Source organism: Solea senegalensis, linkage group LG18, assembly GCF_019176455.1.
Source record: "Solea senegalensis isolate Sse05_10M linkage group LG18, IFAPA_SoseM_1, whole genome shotgun sequence".
Taxonomy (NCBI): domain Eukaryota; kingdom Metazoa; phylum Chordata; class Actinopteri; order Pleuronectiformes; family Soleidae; genus Solea; species Solea senegalensis.
The window spans coordinates 11,693,777-11,710,045 of record NC_058041.1 but is presented as its reverse complement, the minus strand read 5'-3'; the positions used below and the strand labels follow the sequence as shown (position 1 = coordinate 11,710,045).

Genomic DNA, 16,269 nt, shown 5'->3' with positions numbered 1-16,269 from the left:
TGTCATATCCTTTTCTGTGGTTGAATGCCAAAGACTTAATCAACTTAAATTTGAACAATAAAAAAAAAAAGGAAGCTGTGACGACATAGTATATAGTGCACGTCAGGACATGTGACACAATGGGTTTTGGAGTACAGTAAAAAAAAAACAAAGAAAACAATACAGTGAAACTGTAAGTGCCTTTTCAGACCGGGACGTTGAAGACTTACAGTCGTTTCCATGAAGTACAGCAAATATGCATCATCATTTTTCTGCATAATAACACTCCAGTGTTTGCGAACCTCCAAAATAGTGCAAAATTAAAAAAAGAATAAAAAAAAACAAACCCAAAACACATTAAGGTTTTTGCCTGATGACCTCTTGTATCCTGACAAATAAGAAGTAGTAAAACACGAGCCAAGCAGTCTGCAGTGTAGTCATTAGGAATTATAAAAAAATGAAATAAAAAAATTATATTAAGAATATATTTACTAGTTTCTTGAAACCTTTCCGAATAGCAGGCCATGGGGATATATTGTCATGGCTTCCTCTATTTTCAAACCGATACTCCTTTATTTAGTTCATTTTCATTTTTACATCTTGATTGTGTATCACAGAGAACGTGTCCTAATCTTCTCATGGCATCAAAAGTGGTCGATTTACTCATGCTGGATGTTTGGTCGGTGACTGTTCAGATGGTTAAAGAAAAGAAAAAAGAAAAAGGAGAAAGAAAAAGAGTGAAACCCCCGCGCCCCGGCCTGCCACAGTCTGCATGTGCTGCTGCTAATCTCTTCTGATCTCACCGTGCTGCCATTTGAATCAAGAGGGAGAGGAGCAGGAAAAGAAGCGAGAGGCTGCTTCTTACGTTTGGAGCTCTGGACAGCGTCCTCGCTGAGAGCTGTTAAGAAAAGGAATGTACAGTATTGATCCAGGCTGGGATGAAACTGTGACACTTCTACAGGGGAGGAAATAAATTCAGGATATTTTTTTGTTTTCAGTCATTTTCTTTTTTTTCTTCCTTTTTTTTTTTTTTTAAACCAACTGCGATTAGCCTCTCTGAGTGTCTCTGGTGGAGTCTTTCTTTTTTTGGCTTCAAGTGTCCAAAACTGCTGCGAGGAGAGGAGTTGTTTTCCAAAATCCCCCCCCCACCCCAAAAAAGACGATAACTTGCTCTTTGTGTGAGTCGGGGAACATTTTATGCGCATTTGCTCAGTGTCCAGTGGACCATGCTGCTCACACGGGGGCAATATGGAGGCAGAGGCCATGGTCCTGCAGGTTGATTTGGTTTCCATGGTAACTAGTGACGGTCATAGGCAGTGGCAGCAGTGGGAGGGGCAGAGCCTCTCGATGCGGCACTATAATAATAAGGGGAACCTGAAAGTTAACAGAAGAACGAACTGTTTGTAACAACAAATACACGTTTCACTGCAATTAATAACATTGACTGTTTTTTATTATACTGTATATGACACTTTCCCCATAGTTACTGTCGCTACTGCACCCATAAAATTAGCAATAGATGGATAGAATGTATCATCTTATAGACAACTTGTTAGTCCCTGGATTACGGTAAAATTCCAGCACAAAGCATGTTTCTGCTTTTATTGTGAAAAGAAGCTTTCACAATGAGGACTGACCAATGTCCAGCCTCAACGGCGATTGTAAAACCATACTGGTCAACAAACATCTACAAACAAAAAAAAGCACAGGTGTAAATAATCAAATGCATGGTGGCTGCGTTCCATTGAGCTGCGTCACTGTCACGCCGTCTTGATGACTTGAATTGAACAGCACCACCGTTAATGTCATCACTGTCAACACGTGCTTGTGCCTTTGCTGCCAAAACATTTCAAAAATAATGTTGTCTGGCAACTTTAACTAAGCAACAGCTTACACATACTGCACCTCAGCGTGAGTTAACCACATGTTTTCATTGTTTAATGTATAAGAAGAACTAGGCCTATTTGTTTGTTGCGTCAGTCTTCCACACAAGGAAACTTTGTGTTTAGTCAATGTATAATCAGTGTGACATATATTCACTCTTGTTTGTTTGTTGAACTTGTTCTTTAGACTGATGCTGTTGTGTTTTTGGAAATATTTGCAAGTGCTTAAGAAAGAGCATCGTATGCCAGAATGTAGAGAAACGGCATGCACAAGAGTCTGAGCCTAGTTGTGGTTGCTAAGGCTACAACTGAGAGGAGGGGGCTCCGCAAATGGCCACTTAATTGTTATCTCATTCCATTTTGTCCACACTCTACTCACTTAGTAATGCTGGGTTGCTGAATCGCCAGGCTTCATTGTAGGTCGTGTACTGTGGATGACTGTAGGGGTTCCCCGAAAACTCGCTGCCTGCAAAACAAAACAACAAATCAATTAGCATTTCAATGCGTCAAACCATTACCCCTTCACATGCAGCCATTTCTCATCATTCAAAACAGGATGCAATTTGAGGGGGAAAATGATAGTCATCGGTGTGCGACCAGTCAAGCAAGTAATTTATTTCTTTTTCATTTCACTTAAGTTATGCAACACTGAACAATACAGGATGTGACACTGAAGGCGGCTTTCCCTGTCCCATTTATGGATATCTACCCTTTCTTCTTCCTGCACTATATTCCAAACTGGCCTAATAAATACAGTGGTAATAAACAGTTTCATGCATACATTTTTGATATGCTGCAATAAATTCTGGAGCCTGTCGAGGAGGGATTTTCTGACGTGAAAGCCCTCCAGTTTGAGTTCTCGTGTTCCCTGCAACAGTATTTTCATTGCAGGGGAAGTAACTTGGAGCATGTCAGTGAGCACCGCTGTTGGTTCAACATGTTTCTTTCTCTTTACGAGACAATAAAGGCAAGATTTTTATATGAAGCTGCTGAGAAATGGCTTTGCTTTAACAGTGTTTTGTGCGCTGTCACTAAATCTTAGGGGTTGTGTATGGGATGAATGGATTGTAAGACAAAACCACAAGCCATGGGATTAAGGCCCTGATCTTTTTTTTTTTTTGCTTTGTGCCACAAGAAGAAATGGAAAGTGAAAGTGTGTTTGATTTGATGCTTTTCCACCCACATGATTTAACAGGTTTATTAGTCAAAATACAAAAGCTAAAAAAAGAAAACCAAACTTCGCAGACACAGCTATGCAACCACAGCTCCTCTTATTTTTTACTGGTAGCTGTTAAACTGAGTCAACTGTTTGCATATGTGTGTCCAAAAGCCTTACTATTTTATATTTGCAAAATAGTTTTGAGAACAGAGGCAGAAAGGAAAGAAGAATGCATTTCACAGTGAAATGCCTCTAAAAGCTTTCTATGATTTATGAATAGACGATGCAAATGTCGGTCTGGGCTCATATTTCCATACACAGTTATGAATCATCATGTGACGCTGCGAGTATGTGCATTGATTTATTAAAAAGATTGGACATATTTTAGTGTTTTAAGTTCACTTATATTCCATTGCCTAATTTCCAGGTTTCAGTGCGATATCCTTCCCTTTCTTAGATTTATCTGCTTACTCACAGACAAGAGCAAATGTGACAGGAAATATGACCTTCCTGGCCGAGGAGATAACGAAACGTGTCATGGCAGGCCTTTCATACGGGGAGAAAAGGATAACAGTGCGGGTTTGCGACGGGTTGTGTAATTGGTAAATGATATGCTAACACAGCACACACTCCACTGGTTTCCCTGTCCGTGTGGTTTAATCACACCAAAGCAAAACGTTGGCCGTGTCTTTTGGGTGAAAATGTGTGTGCTGATGCTAGAGCTGAGGAGAGGCGTTCATGCCCGGCACTGCAACTGCATCTTTGCCATGTTCCTGGCAGTGAAACACAAGCCTGACCTCCTCAGAGAGACAGCGATTTGAATATTTACTGGGCTCCCATGCCTCTGCCTTTTGACCCTTAACTGTTTGCTGTGAACCTGAACTGCGGGTTAAGTAGAGCAGGGGAAAGGGATATGCTCTGGAGCGCAGAGGCTGGGGATGGCTGCTTGTGCTGTATATCGATGGCCGGTGAGAACTGCCATGTGGGGAGATAATGACCCAATAAGGCCCAGAGGAAAGCAGGAAGGAAGGGAGAGAGCGACCGTCCTCTCCCTTGCCTCTGATCACTTATTCAGCCTGTCTAATCCAATCATACACACAGAGCTAATATAAAAGATGTGTGTGCCTGCAGCTCTGCAGGTCAATATTCATCGCCCCACTGTGTAATTTGCCCGCTAAAGCCTCCTTGCTGTGCTTCTTAGCTTCTTACACCTGTTCGTTTTGGGGCCCACCTGTTAAATGGCCCCCTAATGACAACACAAAGCAGCGAAACGGTCTCTCACTCACCAGGAACCATTCCAGCAAGCGTGGAGGTTGGGTAGCTGCCCTGCCCTGTGGGGGGGACGTGAGGGGGATACCCGGGTAAGGTTGTGTTGGCCATATCGCGACCTGTACAGACAGAAGACAGAAACAGAGAACACACCATCACTGCTGCTGAATTTGAGTTTGAGATATGTCAACAAACCTCTCCCCAACTTTTTGTGGTAACATTGTTGTTTTATTTGGGCTGTTTTTCTGAATCAGACCAAGAAATTGTAATTATGATATACAAGGAAATCTTTTTTTATGTATAAGAGGAAACATAAAGCATAGTAACAGGGGGGAAAGTAGTGTTTATAGTGTTTATATATAACATTATTGGCTCTTTGCACGTTTCAACATTTAATATTGTAGCAAGTGGAGATGGAGCGACCTACTTTTGTTATTTGATTCAGTCAATAAGCGCTTATTTACCTGTATTATTATATCCATAATGAATAATAAGTGTATGTTTTATGTGTCAAATCTGATTCAGCTAAATAAACTAAAATAACTATATCCTTAGTAAAAAAAAGTCCAATATTTAGGGTGGCTCCAAATTTGTGTGAGGAACCTATTGTTTTCCTTCAGATTATTGTTATATATGTGGCTTTACTCTCATTTTTGATGGGGTTAACTGCATAAAAACTCTTGAACCTTGACATGGAGGTCAAATCTGGCATAAAAGCAATATTTTCATAGTGCTCGGACCCGTGCGTTGCACCAGGAAGTATTAATTATTCCAAACTGTACATAAATGTGTCATTCGACATTACAAGTTCCATGTCAGTCACAGAATGACCTTTCCTCTCGAAAACATCATGACTCATCACCACCACCACAAGTCAGTCAGCACAACAACTCCTTAAGCTGTAGTTAGGAAATCTGCTCAACAGCAAACATTCAAACAACACGTTGCTGTTAAAAGCTCAGATCAGCTGCAGCGGAACGTTTCCCTCCCGTATAAAGCTCCTCTCTTGTGCTGTGGCTATAAAGGCCGAGCACACACACACACACACACACACACACACACACACACACACACACAGACTCCCTATGCTGAGCGTCACCCAAGTGCAGATATTCAACACTGTAATTGAGGGTGACAGTTGGGATGTCCTCACTGACCACAGGGACATTTGGGCTGCGGCACGTAACCCCAATCTGCAGCAGAGGCCGGGGCGGGAGAGGCTCCGGCTACATTGTCAGTTGTGAGGACTCGAAAGGGAAAAATCCTCTCACTGGAGCTTTAATGAGGAGCGAGTCAACAAAACGCGGGGATTTTGTTCGTGCTGTTGAATTAATAATTCAAAAAATTTAGAATTTAATCACCTCCTAGCTAATTTTCAATATTTTGTCGTTTGGAATAGAAACATTCATGTCTTTTACTTGTACATGTAAATTTAGAGCATTTGAATAAATACTTAACTGTTTCTTAGACAGTTTTGTCTATGCTGTAATCTATAGGATAAGCAGACTACACGTCTGTGATATACAGTACAAAACACAAGTTTCCTGCCTCTCACTGAGAATGCAGCTCTAATGAGATTATAAAGCACTGCCATATTCAGGATGTGACTAAAAAAAAATTTCTACATGTACAATAATCTTGACTTCTATACTTGAGAGTGAGTGAATGAGGCCTCTGGGTAATGGAGTACCTGCTGCCAGACACTGCAGGCCTGCTCACTGCAGTGAGAGCCACAGGGGGGCACAGGAAGTGAAACAGCTGGTAAATCTGGTAAAGAGGCAGGGTGGCAGGCCTGGAGGTCTGCAAGACCCGGAGGAGGAAGAAGAGCAGGAGGAGGAGGAGGAGGAGGAGGGGCAGAGAAGAGCTGCAGCAGCAACACTTTTTTATTGTACTTTTTGTACAGATGAACTTGTGGTTCTCAAACCTTTTTATAACGAGAAATATTGAGCTCTTGAAGTAACACCAGCCTTAAAATACAGTGGTGTAAATATGCTCTCTCATCATCCTCCTCTTCCTCACATGTACTTCACACACTGGTATGGCAAAGTTAGATTATGATAGACAGAGAGAGAGAAAAGGTGACTCTAATTAATATTGAATGTATTATTATACTTTTTTAATTTGTTTAATTTCCTATGCACGCCAATTTTCCTCCAAGTGCCACCAGAGGAAGCCTGCGTACCACTGGTGGTACACGTACAACAGCTTGAGAGCCGATAATAGAAGGATTAGTATTATGCTCTACAGACACAAAAGGGTGAATTATAAATATTCTGGCAAAAGGGTCCATCTGATTTTGATTACAGAAGTTAAGATTCATGTTGGTGTAGTGTCTTAACTTGGCACGATGCTTCAGTCCTGAGTTTTTTCATCTAGTATCGTTACAAAGGACACTTTTTCATGTATTTTAATACAATTTTACTATTCAGGTAATCAGCATTTTATGTACCTATAATGAGCTCTACCTTGATTTGCTACACCTTTAATATGTCCTGCTTACATTTGAAAGTTTTTTATATGCAATACTAATAGATTATAATTATTACTGTCTCACTCGTTCTCGTACTTTGCCAACCGTGCTTTTATTGTTTGAGTCACATTTCTACGCAGAAGTTGAACTAGTGCAAGTGTTTTTCTCCTTTTACTTGATTCTAGTCTTTTACTACAGAGGTGAATCAGGAAGTGTTCAGTAAAATGAGCATTGATCGCGCTGCCTGAATGTGGAGCAGCCTCCTCAGTTACAAGACGTGTTCAAAAAGGTGTCACACAAAGAAAACTCTAAGAACTGTAACATTAAACAGAAAATAAACATGGCACAGTAACACACACGTTTGCATTTGTGATCCCGATTGATTGGGAAAAAAAAGAGGCAATCCAGTCATATGGTGAACAACTGTTTCTCTATTACTTGCAGCGACTGCTGTGTTGAATGAGGACCTATAGTGACGTGTGTGTGTGTGTGTGTGTGTGTGTTTCTGGTTAAGAGCGCTGCAGACTCCACAGAGTTAAACAGCGTTACAAAGAAGAGTGAGGTCATGCCGGACCTTTCATTTATAATAAGAATTAGTTAGCCACAAGCCAGTGCACATAAGTCAAAAGGAGCTGTGGGAGTACAGCAGGTGGGGGGTCCAGCAGGGTTGAGGCCTTTGTGTGTGAGTGTGCGCATAATGTGTGTGTGTGTGTGTAATTGTGTGTCTCAGCAAACACTGATCCAATCCTTCCTTCATTATTATTGCAGCAGCTACAGCAGTGGTACATGTTTAATAAAAGTAAATACACTTATCTCTCCATTAATTCCTCCGCTTCAAAGAGATGAAACACATAATGAGGGATCGCTGCCTTTCTTTCTTTTTTCTTTTTTTTTTACACAAAATCACTCCAACATCTCGTCTGATTTCTTCCACATATGCCACCAAAGTCATTTTCACCTGCAAAGCTGCTTCTACTGTAACGAGGGATTAAACCAATCTAATCTTCTCACGCTCTCTCCCTTTTGTTAAGCAGTTTATCATTTTTTTTCATAATTGTCTTATGTAAGAGGAGACACTCATACATGAAAGTTCACTAAGGTTTGTGCAAACTTTACAGTTCCAGAGTTCCGTTCAAAAGATGAAGAAACTCTGAGGTCGCTCCTCGCCAATACCTGGTCAATATTAGCCCCGATGAATCAAGTGATCAGTTCAGGGCATCAATAATTTCAGCTTCTGACCTTAAAAAGCAACAATACAACACTCAATTTTGTGTTTGTTTTTTTGTAGTTTCTTTGTTAAGAAGCGGTTATTTTAACATTAAGTTAACAAATGCAAAGGACTCGCCGTTCGTTTTTAATCACCCAGTTGCAGCCCTCGGTCTTTTTTCATCACATGTTGACTCTGATGATGATAATAACAGCCTCTGTTGGGGCCCATTTTTGTATATTCTGGGATACAGTTGGCAGTGACTGCCAGCAGCTCTGTGACTGTTGCTTTATGTTCCCGTTAAAGCCCTCTTTCAGAGAGGCGCCACTTCGGAGAACTCTCTGTACAGCAATGATAGTCTCATTAGCTGCTTCCTAGCCTTTGTTGTTTTTACAAGAGAGATGTGTGTCCACGTTCTCATTAAAAGACAGGGTTCTTTATATTGTCTGCTTCCTCTGACAGTCCGCTTGGATTAAACACCAGCAAATCAAGCTATTTATTTTGGTTTTGTTGCTAAAACAAAAGCCTGTTGATCCCTGCTGTATTTACAAAAGTAGCTTGAAACAGTCACTGCTGAAGTGAGAAAAATGTATTTCCTGCTTTTAGTGGACTAGAAATATAACATTTTTGATTAATTCTCTTGATCAAAGATCACGTCATACGTGTTTGACTCTTGTTTACTAAAATCCATCACTTGATTATTCCCGGAGACAAAGATTCATGGGTTTTATCTCAACGTGACCAGAAACCTGCATTTCCATCAACTCAGTTTCTTCGAGCACAAACAGAAAAGCCGCTTGTCCTTGTCTTTATCTGGCACAGGAACAAAGTCATTTGTGAACGACTCTTTTGCTTGCAAGAGTATTAAATTTAGCATGACAGGGACACCTTCATGTTTGCTACAACAACAACCAAAAATCTTTGACCTCCATTTTCCAGGCTATATGCAGAATGGGGCAATTTATCACGAGCCAAAAAATCTCAGCACCCTAATTAATTACAACTAAGTAAAGAATGTTTGGAGAGCCAAATTGCTTTAATTCCCCAAACACCGACTGAAAGTCATTCATTATCAAATGTGTGCTCAAAGGTTAGTTTGCTTTTGTGAAGACGAAATAAGCATTAATTTCGATGCCTGAGCCGGTGCTCTCCCCTGTGGGAAGAGAGGCGAGCAGTTTGTCACGAAGCCACACATCACTGACGGCAGCTTTGCGGTCTGATCATTGCTCGCTGCTCACTGGACAACGGCGGGGTTTGATACCTTTCTGTCTAGTTCACCCTCGCTCACCTCAAATGAATTTTAAATGTGAATAGATGTTGGGTGAAGTTTTGTTTAGAGAGGGACAAAGGAGCGTATGGAAGTGAGCACTTGAGGAGGAGGAGGAGGAGGAGGAGTGTCATTGACACACTGGGCTTCAAGCCTTTGGATGCCTCCATTAACCGGCCCAGCAGGGAATATGTTTAAGGAGTCTTCAGTATGCAGTCATTGAGTGGAGCTGTGTAAAACTCCCACTGAATGCTCAAGGGAATCCACCCGGGCGCTCGTAAGAGGCTCTGAAGTCTGAAGCACTGTCAAGAAAACAGGTGGGCTCGGGCTAATTTCAGGAAATACAGAGCGCTTCTTATAGAAATAGTGAACAATTGGCCGTATCGGGGCCATCTCTCCATTTATTTCTCAAAATACACAAAAAAGTTCTGAACTCCTCCTTCCGCTATTCATAAATTCACCCACGGCCCACACTATTTGAATTTTAAGCAGTCTGAATGAACAAGAATAAGAAGCACTTGAGATGAAATCCATCTCTCGGAGGGAATTCATCAAAGAAATTACTTCCCATATCAACAATAGAAATTACCTCACAATATGCAATTGTCCTATCCACATATTCATGGAACCCTTTGGTGTTTTTATGGGGTAAGAGGGACTATTTAGCAGGTAATACAGCATTAATGTGGGGGAGTGGGAGAGAGAAAAAAGGCTGGTTTAATGGAAGTGGCTTCTTGCCTCTGAATTTCGATGATGTGCACAATGCCCTTAAATCCCTTTCTTATTTGAGGCTGCTTTGCAGGTACCTTTGAGCCTTATTAGGATAAGCAGAGGACACAGTAGATTTCTATCGCCCCAAAGTCTTTCACTTCATTGAGAATCCCAATCTCTGGCAAAGTGCACTTCATTAATCATTCATTTTTAATAGATTATGCAAATTGCGGGACATAAAATCAACAAGATCAATAACTTTGGGGCTTTTAATTGGTGTGCGAAAAAACATTTTAAGGATGAACGTAATCTCCAACTCTTTCCCCCGTAAAGACACAATTAATTTTAAATTGGATCTGGGCCTAAATACTGTAGATAATTTGCCACTTCTGCTTGGCTTAAAATTCCTCTGGTAGGCTTATCACTGGCAAGTAAACTGTGATACTCAGCCATTAGAGAAACCACACACCTGAATATCACCCAGACAGGCAGAGGAGCCACTAACCAAATACTAATTACAGAGTGGAAGTCAGATTGATGTTTGGACCAATAGTTTGACCTCTGCATGCTTTATTTCTCCGCTGCCAGTGAGATTTAACAACAGAGAAGGGCACTGGATAAACATAGTATATTTACTGACGCAAAAGAAAGTAATGTGCTTTCACACACACACACACACACACACACACACAGTCGGTACATTTACATGACCTCAGAAAGAAATGTATTATTTTGTTTGTTCGTTCCACTAAAATCGGACATTTAAAACTCAGTCAGATTCTCCAAGTCGGACTAACACGGACAGATAATGTGACAAAGGGTTAAATTCCTTGTCCATGTATATGTTAGACTCAAACAAGGAAATAAAACCGTTTACAACAAAGGTTAAGTGCTGGCTAAAAGAAAGGGAGTCGTACCTCTATCAATTGTTTTCGATATCAGGTTTATTTGACTTGCAAGTTGTCTTTTGGTGTGCTATCAAGTGTAGTTTGGGCAAGTTTTATCATATTTTATTATACTGATTATGTCTTATATTTGTCATTTGACAATAATTATTGTGTGTAATGTAGTTTAGCTTGTAGTTGGTATGTATATACATTTACACTTTAATGTGTTATGTAATGTTAGCATGTAGTTCTGTGTTTTTGGTGTAGTTTTAACATGTAAATGTTATTATTATGTTCATGTAAAAGCCCAACTTGGGACAAGAGCTGCAAACTAGCAATAGCTATAATCTCTATGTACGGCATATCAGTTGTATTATTCGTGTTCTATTCTATTCTATTCAAGCTGCATATTCAAAATACAACCATTGCTTGATTAAAGGTACAGTTTGTAAAATGGATTGGTGAAGTTGCATGTTGCAGCTGAATATTGTACGTTGGAGAACCTATGTAGCCTTCAGTTAACGTCAACGGTCAACAGAGGTTTATTTTAACCATTGTGGGCTCGTGGGCTCAAAGTCTTATTCTGTGGTAAGGAAAAACAACAGTTCATACAATTAGAAAAGTATAGTCATTATTTGATCTACATTCTTCCAACTGTGCATGGAAATGTACTGACTGATAATGCACACAATCCCATCTGTCTTTGCACCTGTAACACAGGAAGCAAAGCCTCTCTGCAGAGAGAGAGAGAGAGAGAGAGGGACCATCTAAAATATCCCAGGTGCAGACAAAGCCGCCTGCAGAGCCGGACCTGCTTTCTCCAGGGTCATCAGTGCACAAAGGACAAACACACACCTTTCTTCTCAGGAGGCCTGCCTTACAGGGAAAATCTACCTCCCACATATTAATGAGAAAAGGGCTCTTTATTTTCTCGTAAGACTGCTTGGCTATATCATCTGAGAAGGGGGGCTGCTGCAATTTTCAATCACCCTGTCCTCCCCCATGCAGAACTCGTTGCCTTTGATGGCTGCTGCATAATTATATGAATTTTAATAAAAGCTCTGTGTATTAATCTCGGGGCCCGCGACAGTCATCGTAAACTTTCAGTAAACTTAACCTTCTTCTTGGTAATACGGCAACAACGAAACAATATTTCAATTAGCCAGACAGTCATTAACTGTGACAAGGAGAGGAGACGGAGAGGAGGGGGGAGGGGGGAGGAGGGGGAAATAAATGATCATGGTGTTAGAGTTAGGCGGCAGAAATGCCAGAGTGTATTTACCGAGGCACATTACTCGTGCTTTGAGACACACAAACTGTCTCCTGGCAAACAAATCACAGGAGCAACACAGCAGCAGCCAACAAGCAGTCAGTGCTGCATGGTGGCCCCTTATTTTTTCTTTTTTATTATTATTTCTTTTTTTTTTTTTGTTGCGGAGACCTTGCTCTGATACACAGTCATAGTTCTGATGTGCTGACACCAAAAGGTCCTTGTCCGGCGGTGACTGAACAGTCCGCCACCACCCCCTAATCATCCTCATCGCCCCGCTTGCTCAGCGAAAAAAGCAGCAGACGGACGACAGCTGCTGAGCTTTAAACACATCATCGTAGCACCACCTTTTCAGCTCAGAGTGAAACGGTATTAAAAAAGTCTTCACACATAACTTTTTGGGTTGCTTTTATTTCCTCATGTTCTTTTGCCTTTATCACCGTCAATTGCACAAACATGCTTGGCATTGATTCTCTCTCTTTACATTAATCTTCAAAACCACTCAGCTGAAGCTGTGGCTCGGCAGCGTGTACGGACGTTACTGTAAATTCACTTGATCTTACCTACAGGGTAGCTTTGCGACACACTGGGGCCCAGGTCTGGGTTGGCGCTAGAGGATAAACTGGGCTTGACTTCGTCCAGGCTGGAATTCAGGGCAGGGAGCGAGTACTCATTAGCCTGGGAAAAGGACAGTTGAATCATTACACAACCAAACAATACCTAGATGGAAATCCTCCCTTCTCCTCCTCCATTAAGCGCTCCACACAGGCCTGTGCGAGTATAAATTTGTATGAGGGCATTGTGTGTGTGTGTGTGTGTCCAGGCTGCAGGGTGGCAGTTCAAGCATATCATGAATGTATTTTGGTATTGTCTGAGAGGAAGTGGGATTTTGAGATGAGTGAAAAGCCAAGGCGTCAGCTGGCCCTTTGTGCTTGACTGCAGTCGTACCCCTGATCAGCCAAGGGAGAAAGCAGTTCTGCTTTGTTACCGACGCACCATGTGGTCCTGTTTGAGAGGCACCATTCACCTTTTAAAAAACATTTTTTTTTTCTTTTTGCTTTTTTAAATTTGGACTCTTAACCACCTTTAAATTTCATTACCTCTTATCCCTGAATCACTTGTACGGCCTTTGCTCTTTTGTTGCTGTTAAACCGTTTGAAGTTTTGCCTCTTGTGTGTGTGTGTGTGTTCAGAAGCTGTCGTAAAGGAGCAGTTCACCCAAATCACAAAAAAAGAAAAGAAGAATCAGTAGTGCAGATAATGCTGGGTTTGTTTGCCAAAGCTTTTGAGTTATCCACCCCTGTAATGTCCACCTTAACTCCCCCTTAAGTGGTGTTAAGTAAAATCTGTGCATTGCCTTTGATAAAACGGAGGGGTTTTCTTAGTATCATTTGAAAAAGGCCATAAAAGGCCTTCCTGCAGCTGCAAGCGTAAATAAAATACAGTTTAAAATGTGTATAAATACGATTTACATGCACTAAAGGTCTGACTTTTCTCCAGAAATGTGATGCTATTGTGTCTTTATTCTTTATACACCGACATTTGATGCAAATCCCTTGAACAGCAGCGTCACTGTCTAGAGACAAGGCCTCTGTTAGATACGCTGTGTAATCCACATGCAGGTTACTGTTTTCAGGTGGATTATCTCTGTTGTGGAAAGTAATCCAGTGTCTCTTAATCAAAAATAAGTAAATAAATGATTAAGGTTTCTTAAAGGAAATCCAACTAAACTCTGAGGTAGAGGCAGAAGTTGCATCTAAAACTCTGAATCAAGTGTCTTTTTGTGACATGGATGAACTGACCATTTAAAAAGGAATAATCTCTTTCCAGTTTGTCTTCAGTCATGTTTTCTTTTATAAATCCACTAAAAAGACACTCATGGCAGATGTTAGCTGTTTTTTTTTATAATTTTTTTTAATGAGATGAGACTTCCGGAGTCTAAGTGTTGACAATGTTTGTCCACAGAAGCCCAGTGCGAGCCCGAGTGACTCAGTGGGCCGCACTCCCACGGGGGGGGACGCCTGTGACCCCGCTCTTGTCTGCCACTACCACCGATAAACTCTAATTGTCTGCTACAACTGTTCACTTGCACAATGTCGGATGTTTTCCTCTATTCTCAGCGGCTTCAGACGCCAAACAGACGTTTTATCATGCAGATAAAGGGCAGGAGTGTGGGGGAACTGAAATGATAGGTCTGAAAAGGATGACCAAATGGCTGGCAGAAGTGTGGGAGGGGTGAATCCATTGAGTTTTGCATCTCCAGAATGGGTTTTTAATGCCTCAGTACAGAGCCCAGACACAGGCTAATAGGGCCACATTTTCCAGTGGAAGAAAGAAAAAACACGAGGCACCCACAAAAGGGAAAGTGCTCTGATTAATATTGCTTTAAATTAAAGCTGATTTTTCAGGACTGTTCTTGGCCCTCACTCTTTTTTTCCCTTACTAACTCACCCGCCCTTTTTTCTTTAGCCTAACCCCTTTTCCCTCTGCCTTTTAATACTCTCCCTGACGTTCTTTGTGATTGCAAGTCATTTCCAATTCGTTTTGGTATTGATCTTCCAGTAGAAATCAGTTTTGTAATTAGCTGCAAATTAGGCCCTCTTCTGGAGGTGAGGCCTGTCCCACTGATTTATCACCTGCGTAATTTGCCCCGATTGGAGAGAAATTAAAATGAACTCAATTAGGTGACTGCTTTTGCTTTATGGGCCCAACTTGTAGTTTGGTGGGAGAAATTAATAGTCTCTTGTTGTTTAATAGTATAATGAAAGTAAATAAAGGTTATCCATTGTAATAAGCCCAGAGCTTTTAATAAGCGGTGGTTTTCTGGCTGTCGTTTTGGTGTGCGGGGCGGGCGGCTGTTTCCCAAATGCTTCTTGATGTTTGAGATGATGGATGGCGACTGAGGGTTTTAATATCAGCGGAGAGTGAGAATACGCCGAGGCAAATGTTTCCCCCACACATTTGTTTCATGAATACATGTTCTAATAAAGGTAGCTTTCATTAAACATCAACATATGACAACACAATTGGAAAGTAAATGGCAAGAGGCAAGAAGCAGCAGTTGAATAACACAGCAAAAAAAATGAAGAAAAATCTATTGATTAATTCCACGTTGCCTTACTGTTATTCTCAATTATAAGGGATACAAAGAATGTGTTTTTCATCACAAAATCAATAGTGTGTGGGAGTTTTTCCTTTTGATCCCCCCAGCATTATACATGCTGAGCTCTAATCCAGCACTTTGGCCATCTCAGGCGTTTGTTTAATTAGCTTTCCTTTGTTTTGGGACTATTTATGACAAAAATCTTTTTCTTTAGCTTGATCGAGCATCGCATGCACATTTGTTTTCGCCGTGTTTGTGTATCAGAAGCAAAAAACAACAACAACCAAATTGAAAACAAAACACGGTGAGCTGCAGAGCTACTGACCTGTTCGGGTTTGATGTGCTCCGATGTCGGGAAGACGTCAGGGTACGGAGGGCGCTCAAAGACCCGGTCCAACGCTTCCAGCTGCTGCTGGGTGAACGCATCTGCCCTCAGGTGTTTCCGTAAACTCTCCACACTACCCTGAGAATCACTGTTTGGGCCAGAACCATCTGAACCATCTACAAGAAGAGAGAGCAACAGTCGAGATACTGACCCCGGGAAGCTGGCCTTTACTTCAAGCTATGTGCACTTTATATTCCTCTCATGTTTTTTTTTTGTTTGTTTTTTTTTCTACCACCACCTCTGTGGAGGAATCTGAGGAAGACAGAAAGGGAGAGCCACTGGCCACATCCTGCTCACTTTGCCTTATCCTCTCTCCCACCCTTCAGCATTAACACCGTTGTGATCTAAAAGCCCTCTGGCAAATATATACATGTTGTGGTAAAAGCATGTATAGTAATGAAAACAACAGACAGACCATTTTAGTGCTTTTTTTTTACCTTCAAAGCACAATTTCCTTTGTACAATTCAATACTGCTTTCATTCTCTGTGAGTGTGAGGTTCCATTTGGAAACAGCGGCGGAGGACAAGAGGCTGAATAAAATCCTACATTCTGGTTCAATCATCCTGCTCTCCAAACATAGGAATTTTCTCCCGACTCCTGACCTCATTACCCAACTGTTGGGAGAAGGATGCCTTGGCTTTCTCGGGTATCACTTGTGTGCAACACTTTGAATCCTTTT

The 16,269-nt window shown here is 41.3% G+C and overlaps 1 protein-coding gene across 5 annotated transcripts in view; it reads right to left on the bottom strand.

Annotated features, from left to right (window-relative positions):
* Window positions 1–1,054: 1,054 nt before the first annotated feature.
* Window positions 1,055–16,269, bottom strand: part of pax2b (paired box 2b) — a 29,921-nt gene continuing 14,706 nt past the window's right edge. For 3 of the 5 annotated variants that reach the window (XM_044013802.1, XM_044013805.1, XM_044013803.1), the window contains exons 6-10: window positions 15,530–15,705; window positions 12,666–12,780; window positions 4,308–4,409; window positions 2,242–2,328; window positions 1,055–1,334 (exon numbers count right to left, since the gene is read on the bottom strand). In XM_044013802.1, the coding sequence (XP_043869737.1) occupies window positions 1,213–1,334; window positions 2,242–2,328; window positions 4,308–4,409; window positions 12,666–12,780; window positions 15,530–15,705 (602 nt within the window). In that variant the 3' untranslated portion in view covers window positions 1,055–1,212. Of the gene's footprint in view, window positions 1,354–2,241; window positions 2,329–4,307; window positions 4,410–12,665; window positions 12,781–15,529; window positions 15,706–16,269 lie in introns of all 5 variants that reach the window. The other 2 variants (XM_044013804.1, XM_044013806.1) reach the window with 1 other exon arrangement.